This window comes from Pyrus communis, chromosome 15, assembly GCF_963583255.1.
Source record: "Pyrus communis chromosome 15, drPyrComm1.1, whole genome shotgun sequence".
NCBI lineage: Eukaryota > Viridiplantae > Streptophyta > Magnoliopsida > Rosales > Rosaceae > Pyrus > Pyrus communis.
In genome coordinates, this window is record NC_084817.1 from 13,022,232 (window position 1) to 13,029,957 (window position 7,726).

A 7,726-nucleotide genomic window follows, 5' to 3' on the forward strand; every position below is an offset into this window, starting at 1 on the left:
AAGTCAAGGGCATTAAAGATAGGATTAATTACTGAGTTCTATCTTTAATACTCTCCTAATTCAAGATCAACTCAAACAGGTAAGGAATCACAATCATATCCAATTAATGATACTTCCAATATAATCCCCCGATGTCAATGCAAAACCCTACACATGTGGTCGGCCCTAGCTCCATAAATACCACATATATACCAATTTTTGGTAAGCTTTTGCTACGCACTTAAGCCTTAAACTTGCTCTCTCTTTAAAGAGAAACTGATTTAAGCATTGGAGATCCATTCGTCGACCCATCCTGAGGCCCGCCTACATCTCCTAATGGGCGCGTGTGGTTTGATTAAAGGTGTTTATTTGTTTTGTAGGTACAATTTCGTAAACCTGGCATTCATGTCGTGTTTCTCACATTCGTGTCATTTTTGTGTCATAACCGATAACTTAACGGATCGTGTCGTGTACGACCCATTAAAATAAACAGGTAATATGACCTGACCCGAAATCGACCCATTAATATTATCAAGTAATATGACCCAACCCGTTACCCGTTAAGAAAAAATATATTTAAATCAATAAATAATGAAAGTGAAAAACATAATTTGACCCAAAAAAATGTAAATTATAATACTAAATTAGTATATACATACCACATTGTCGCATAAATATCACTTCAAAACATAAAATAAAATAAAATAAAATAAACATTTGTCTTTCAAGTTTACATTCCCCAAAATTAGAGCCTAATGAAAAACCATTAGTGCATACTACAAAATACAAATATTCAAAGATATGCAAAATGAAGAGAGTTGCGTTTCAAGGTTGAGGAACATTGCACGTTTTTTTACAATAAAACCCTTCAATTTTCATCAATCACCAAGGGAAATGGTATTGGAACTTTAGCTTGATATATTATCTTCAAGAGTTATATTGATGATGTTTTCCCTAAAGGTTTTCCATAATCCATAAACTAAAGATCTATATTTAACCATTGATTGTCGTTTATATTTATGCTCCATTCTTCTCACCAAATTTTTTTTTTTTTTTTCGAATTTTCTTGTTTGAAAACACGATCTCTTAGAGGATGCAGGAAGATGAACAGTTCAAATTGTTGATATTATGTTCAAAGTTTTACCATTAGTGAAAATATAGTTTGAAGTTTATAAAGTCTCTAGAAACTATATAACATCAACTCATGTTTTAGTTAACCGTAAATATCGAAATATCATATCAACAATCCGAACCATTCATTTTTCTACCTCCGCTAAAAGATCACTTTTCAAAAAAGAAAATCTAAAAAATGAAATTCAGTGAGTAGAATAAAGTGTAAACGATAATGGATAGTTAAATTTAAATCTAAGGTTTAGATTTGGGAGTTGACTCCTTCACGAAAGTTGTAAAGCTTGTCATTATGAGTGATTGTATACTTTTTTTTTTGTTTTTTTTGACTCCTTCACGAAAGTTGTAAAGCTTGTCATTACGAGTGATTGTATATATATATATATATTTTTTTTTTTTGTTTTTTTTACATTTTCACACTTCTACAATAATTATTATTAATTTTGCACTCAAATAAATAAAAAAAAAAAAAAAAAAACTATTCATGATATTTGGAGGGTTTTAAAAATATAAATGACCATGTAACTATCGCCTAAGCGTAGAGGATGCAATCACGAGCGTTTATATATGCTTTCCTATTTTTCGGACTTATACATTAATGATTATGAATTTTATTTATTTTTGTCACATCCTGGCCCAGGACCCTACCACATCCCGAGCTCGACTCCACCGTAGCACAATATTGTCCGCTTTAGGCCCCTACCACACCCTCACGGTTTTGTTTCTGGGAACTCACACAAGAACTTCCTAATGGGTCACCCATCATGGGATTACTCTCGCGCAAACTCGCTTAACTTCGGAGTTCCGATGGAACCGGAAACCATTGAGCTCCCAAAAGGCCTCATGCTAGGTAGAGATGAGAACATACATATAAGGCTTATAGGATCCACTCTCCTGGGCGATGTGGGATGTTACAATCCACCCCCCTTAGGCGCCTGACGTCCTCGTCGGCACACTTCCGGCCAGGGATTGGCTCTGATACCAAATTGTCACATCCCGGCTTGGGCCCCCACCACATCCCGGGCTTGACTTCACCGTAGCACAATATTGTCCGTTTTGGGCCCCTACCACGGTTTTATTTTTGGGAACTCACACGAGAACTTCCCAATGGGTCACCCATCATGGGATTGCTCTCACGTGAACTCGCTTAACTTTGAAGTTCCGATGGAACCCAAAGTTAGTGAACTCCCAAAAGGCCTCATGCTAGGTAGAGATGGGAATATACATATAAGACTTATAGGATCTACTCCCCTAGGCGATGTGGGATGTTACAATTTTGAACTCTCTTAAAAATACTATTCATGAAGGTTTGTATGGTTTTAAAAATTCAAATGAGAATATATCCATCCTCAAAGCGTAGAGGATGCAATTACGAGTATTTGCATATTTTTTTCACATTTTTCGCAATTGTAAATTAATTATAATAACATTTTAATGCGTTTGGTATTTTTATATTACTTGATATTTTTATTTTTAATGTGTTTTATAATTTCTTATTCCCACTCTTTGCCTTTTCCTATAGTATACTATAAAAATAAATAAATAAATAACACTTAAATTTAAAAAATTTATATAGAATAATAATACAATAATAATTAATAAACAATATATACATATCCACTCTATCTATTGCATTCTATAGTAAGTTTTTATAGTAGTTTAAAAAATTAAAATCATCAAAATAACATTTTTCTTATCGTGTTGAAACAGATTACTCACGTGTCACTTCGTGTAAACCTGTTAAAGATCTTTTATTAACGGGTTCTTATCGTGTGACCTGATAATGATCCAATTAGTTATCGTGTTGACCCGAAACCTGTTATTTTCGTGTCGTGTTAACGGATGGTGTAAGAAATTGCCAGGTCTACAATTTCGTCAAGATTGAAGATAGCTGAACTGTGCCACCATAGGTATCAAAACAGTTTACAGGCGAGTGATCTAGAAATCAACTGTACAATCACGTAACACAAAAACAACTTCATTTGAATGCAAAAAACTTCTGGTAGAATGCAAAAACTTTGTAGCTATGATAAATGGCCGTTCCGCAAATGATACATTTTTCTTTAAAACTGAAAGATGCAACGTACCTTTGCTTCTTAACAACACACATTACAAAATAGAAGCATAAGAAATCACACCGTTACGCATTAGCTGCTTATGTTTTAAGGACATGTACAAGAAGGCAACATGATTGATGACACTGAATTCAGCTGGACCTAGAAATGTTGCACCAATAAATTAGGGTTCTACAAGCTGTCTTTTGAATTGGAAAATACTTGACGGTGACAGTACGAGTAAATTAAAATTTGCTGATCCTAAATTAACTGCTGGTTTTGAAGGGCTTGTAGACCTTGAGATCATGAACCACACCAGTAACTGAACCACCTGCAGCACATAGGGCGATTACAAGGACACAAAAACTGAGGATTTCGAGGCAAATCCATCTCATGCTCCACTTTTGTATCTTCTTTTGAGCAATGTACATCTCCACGGGGAAATAAACTGTGAGTGGCCAATACCCCAAAGCCCCGAGAAATCCAACCACATTGTTGAAGAATGGGAGGATCATGGAGATCACAGTGGTTAGAATCACAAATAATGTTCTCCAAACCAAACTGAAGAGGTTAAGGTTGTAGGAACCTAAATGCGGGATTGTTATTTTGATGTCTTTTGTGATGAACTGGCTGGCTGGAAAAATTTTTGCTGCTGTTTTTTCGACCAATGCGAAAATGGGTTGGGCGAAAACTTGGTATGCACCAACAAGGTGGATCACAATGGCGGCGTTGGCTATGTCGATGAGCCAAAATGGTCTGGATAAGCCTTTGTCAGTAAGGAGGTTTCCCGGAGCTAAGTCTCCAAAAGCAGCGTAGCCCATGCAGCCGCATAGAATGTAGAAAATGGACGTCACTGCCAAACTAAGTTGAGTGGCCTTCTTCATTGTTTTGGTTTCAGATGGTGGGGATTTAACTGTGTCCTGTTACATTTATATGGTTGATTAAGTACATAAAATTGTTGCGAAAAGTATAAACATTGTTAATTTTAACTTGAAGAAGATATAAACCTGAATTTCAATGAGGATGATTGAGTAAGAGAAGGCAAAAGCTATGTCACCAAGTGCTTGGAAGGTCCTCCACATCTTTTGGGCTGGAGTCACAACCCCAATGCTCATTCCGGACATGCTTCCCTTGATTTTTCCATTTTCTGGTATATCCACACAAAAAAAGATAGAACTAAATTAGTTTACCAGAACCATTTTAATCTTGAAAACCAAATTCAAATTTTAATGCATCATTTGACATTTGATTCTTGTTCTCTTAATCATTTGGTGATCTAGAATTTATGGTAACCTACCTTTGAATTTGAGATCAGGCGTGCAGAATAAATAAATGTGACTTTAATTAATGTATTAATCTCCATTATTGATATCAAATATAATAGTGAGTGACCATGCATTCTTGGTCACCGGAGAAAGCATTTCTCCATTCAATATAGCAGTAATAGATATGTGTACCAGCAACTTTGGCAATTCCAAGGGCTAGTCCAATTCCTGAGTAAGTGAAGGACATGAATGCAGCAACAACGGAGAGCCAAGACAACTTATCAAAGTTCGGAATTTGAGACAATATAATTTCTGAGATTCCAAAAGCCAGCATATAGGGATTGCTGCTGGTAAGGCATGGATCTTTTCCACCACTATTGTGGAAGCAAGTAGACCTTTTTATTGCCCTGTTAATCAAGACAAAAAATATAATGTAATCAAATATTTGCATGCGATCCAATATCTTAGTGGATAGGGTGTTGAATTTTTACACATGCAACCGAGGTTCAAAACTCTCTCTCCTAAATTAATGTGACAATTTCAAATCCTTCCTCTCTCCCTAATAATAATAATAAAATTAAAAAAAAAATGTGATCAAACATCACCAATTTCTTAATTGAGTCTAAACACTCAAGACTTACACCATGCTTATAGCTGCTGTTACAGTATAGCCAATAGTAGTTCCAAAAAGGTTCAATTGCTGAATAAATCCACACATTTTGACCTGAACTTTACCTGAGAAATTCAAATTAACACAAAAAAAAAAAAAAAAAAAAAAATTTGGGTTATATACCTTTGGAAAAAAAAAAAAAAAAAAAAACAAAAAATATCCTTATTTCTTATGTCAAAAAAAAATAAAAAGTATTAGGCAAAATTCACCAAGGTGGGATCGAACAGCATCCGAGTAAGTGCGGCTTCTCTTTCCAGTGACGGGATCACGATAGCAGGAAACAAGAAGAGTTGAAGCGTAGTACGTGATGAAGGAGAACATGACCATCACAACAGGACCAGCAATCCATCCAAGCTGAGCTATGGCCCAAGTCAAGGACAGAACTCCAGACCCAATCACAGCAGTAATTATGTGTGAACTTGCCGTCCAGAGAGTTCCTTGTACCACAAACAACACAAAAAAAAAGAATAACAAATGAACATGCAAGTCAAAGTGTATGCATTTTACTTAGCATTCTCAAGAAGAGAAGTATAACTTACCGGTTCTTTTGGGGTGGCCATCTTCATCGACGATTTTGGAGCCTCCTTGCACATCGAGTGAGACATCAAAAGCTGGGCTGTGGTGAAGCTGCAGCTGGTTCCTTGTGGCAATGTTTTCACCCATAAAATTAAAATGCAATTATGCTGCAACTCTCACTCAGTTCCAAACAATTCTTTAGTGTTCTTCTGTTCTAACAAATAATCCCAAAGTTTGTTCAATACAATCTATGAAAAATGAGGGGAGAGAAACAGATGGATCTTCTTCTTTAATGCATCTAAATGGTATTAGTATTACTGACATAAACACAAATTGTTTAATAATTTATTAAGTTGATAAATACTAACCAATGCACTATTTATTCGCCTAAAAAAGATATGCTGTTTATTGACTACATTATCCCTTACATGCAAAAAAATTTGGCATGTCTGTTGTACTGCCACGTCTATTTATCTCGACTTATATCTATTTATCTAGTTTAACTTCATGAATATACACACAGATATACATACGGTGTTTCTGAATTACATCATATTATCCATTGATGTCGGGATAGTGCTTACCTCCTAAATCGCCTTATCCTTGTAAATAGGTCAAATGGTTGACTGAGTGTGTGTTCCACTACTAATTAACACAAGCTATTATATATATAAGCTTAATAAATTATCGCCATTAAAATAATATATTGACAATCAAGCGCATTTGGTACCTTTTTTTTTTACTGCCTTCAGGCCCAAAGGACTTACAAAATAATATTCGTGTTTAGGTTAGATTAATTGCAATTGCAGATGCATATTTACATACGCTATACTAGTACGCTACTAGTAATCGAACAGTAGTCTGTACAATCATACAACACTAAATAACTTCATCAGATTGCAGAACGCGTTCAGTAGAATGTCAAAACTATGTAGCAATGATCAACGGAAGTTCATTAATCCAACACCATTGCTTTAAAACCGAAGGATGCAAAAGAGAATGCTCTTTGGAAAGTATTGTATCTCTATTCATCTGTCAAAGAGGAATTTATAAGATGATACAATCATAACAATAAGGAAATAATTAATTTACATGAAATTACATTAAACTGAGAATTCCGAGATTACAAGAATATATACAAAAGTTAACACTCTCCTACAAGTTGGTGCATATATGTTGCACATGCTCAACTTGTGTAAGAAACTTAAAAACTTATGACTTGAAATAGCCTTTTTGAGAATATTTTCCAACTGATCTTCCGTCTTATTGCAGCTCTCAATTATTTTCCCTTTCAATTTTTCCTTGATGAATAATCAATCAACTTCAATATGATTTGTTTTGTGTGTATTGACCTGAAATGCATGTCTTGACTTACTACACTCAAGCCATAAGTAAGGTCTGGTCTTGTGTGTACCAAGTAAATTAAACGAACTACAAACCCTTAGTATCTCCCCTTGTCAACTTGTACTTGATTAGGATCAACACTAACCTTCAAACCTTCCTCTCTCATTTGAGAGTCTCTTTAGCATTTCTCGTTTGTTAATAAATTTCCATGAGAATGTGTAGCGGGCATCGTAATTCAAAATATGACTCCCAAATAGTTAACGAATTTATATTTCAGAAATTTGCTTGCTTCCAGTTCCAGCTATAAATGTCATCCAAACAAATCAGAGACAGAACGCTGTAAACTGCTAAACAGAGAAAAGCCTATCCAAACGGCTATGCAATAATAGATCATTTAAAATATTAATTCAACACATACATTTCTAATTGAAACAAAGACCTCTCGCGCGTGACTTTGCTCAAGTCAAACACACAAACAACACATTGATTAAGATGAGGGAGCGCCAAAAGCGGATGAAACAGTTAAAACCCAACTAGGGTAGTGATTCATATTATTTTTGCTTTCCAAGTGTATGTTTTATCTTCAGTGCGAATATTTAAGGGAAAAAAGATGAACAAATAAAAAAGAGAGTAAATAAACAATTTTTAACCAACAGTAGAGAACTGTTAGACCAATTATTGAATTAACAATATACAATTGTGTAGCAAATTAAAGCTCCAAAAAATAACCCATGAAGATTAAAAGGTTTTGAAAAAATTATAGCAATCCT

General features: G+C 34.8%; 1 protein-coding gene across 1 annotated transcript; it reads right to left on the minus strand.

The window, feature by feature from the left end:
• Nucleotides 1-3,427: 3,427 nt before the first annotated feature.
• LOC137717084 (amino acid permease 3-like) lies at nt 3,428-5,759 on the minus strand. The gene is made up of 6 exons (XM_068456394.1): nt 5,636-5,759; nt 5,306-5,533; nt 5,068-5,161; nt 4,619-4,833; nt 4,169-4,308; nt 3,428-4,081 (listed from the first exon to the last, which is right to left on the minus strand). The coding sequence occupies exons 1-6, from the start codon at nt 5,757-5,759 to the stop codon at nt 3,428-3,430; spliced, it is 1,455 nt and encodes a 484-aa protein (XP_068312495.1).
• Nucleotides 5,760-7,726: the final 1,967 nt, after the last annotated feature.

What these genes read in the sequence shown, in the direction of transcription:
- LOC137717084 (XM_068456394.1), bottom strand. Translation starts at nt 5,759, where the DNA reads ATGGGTGAAAACATTGCCACAAGGAACCAGCTGCAGCTTCACCACAGC. An exon ending in TGGAATTGCCAAAGTTGCTG is followed by an intron (nt 4,309 to 4,618) that starts GTACACATATCT and finishes TGGATATACCAG; the next exon opens with AAAATGGAAAAATCAAGGGA. An exon ending in TCATCCTCATTGAAATTCAG is followed by an intron (nt 4,082 to 4,168) that starts GTTTATATCTTC and finishes TAAATGTAACAG; the next exon opens with GACACAGTTAAATCCCCACC.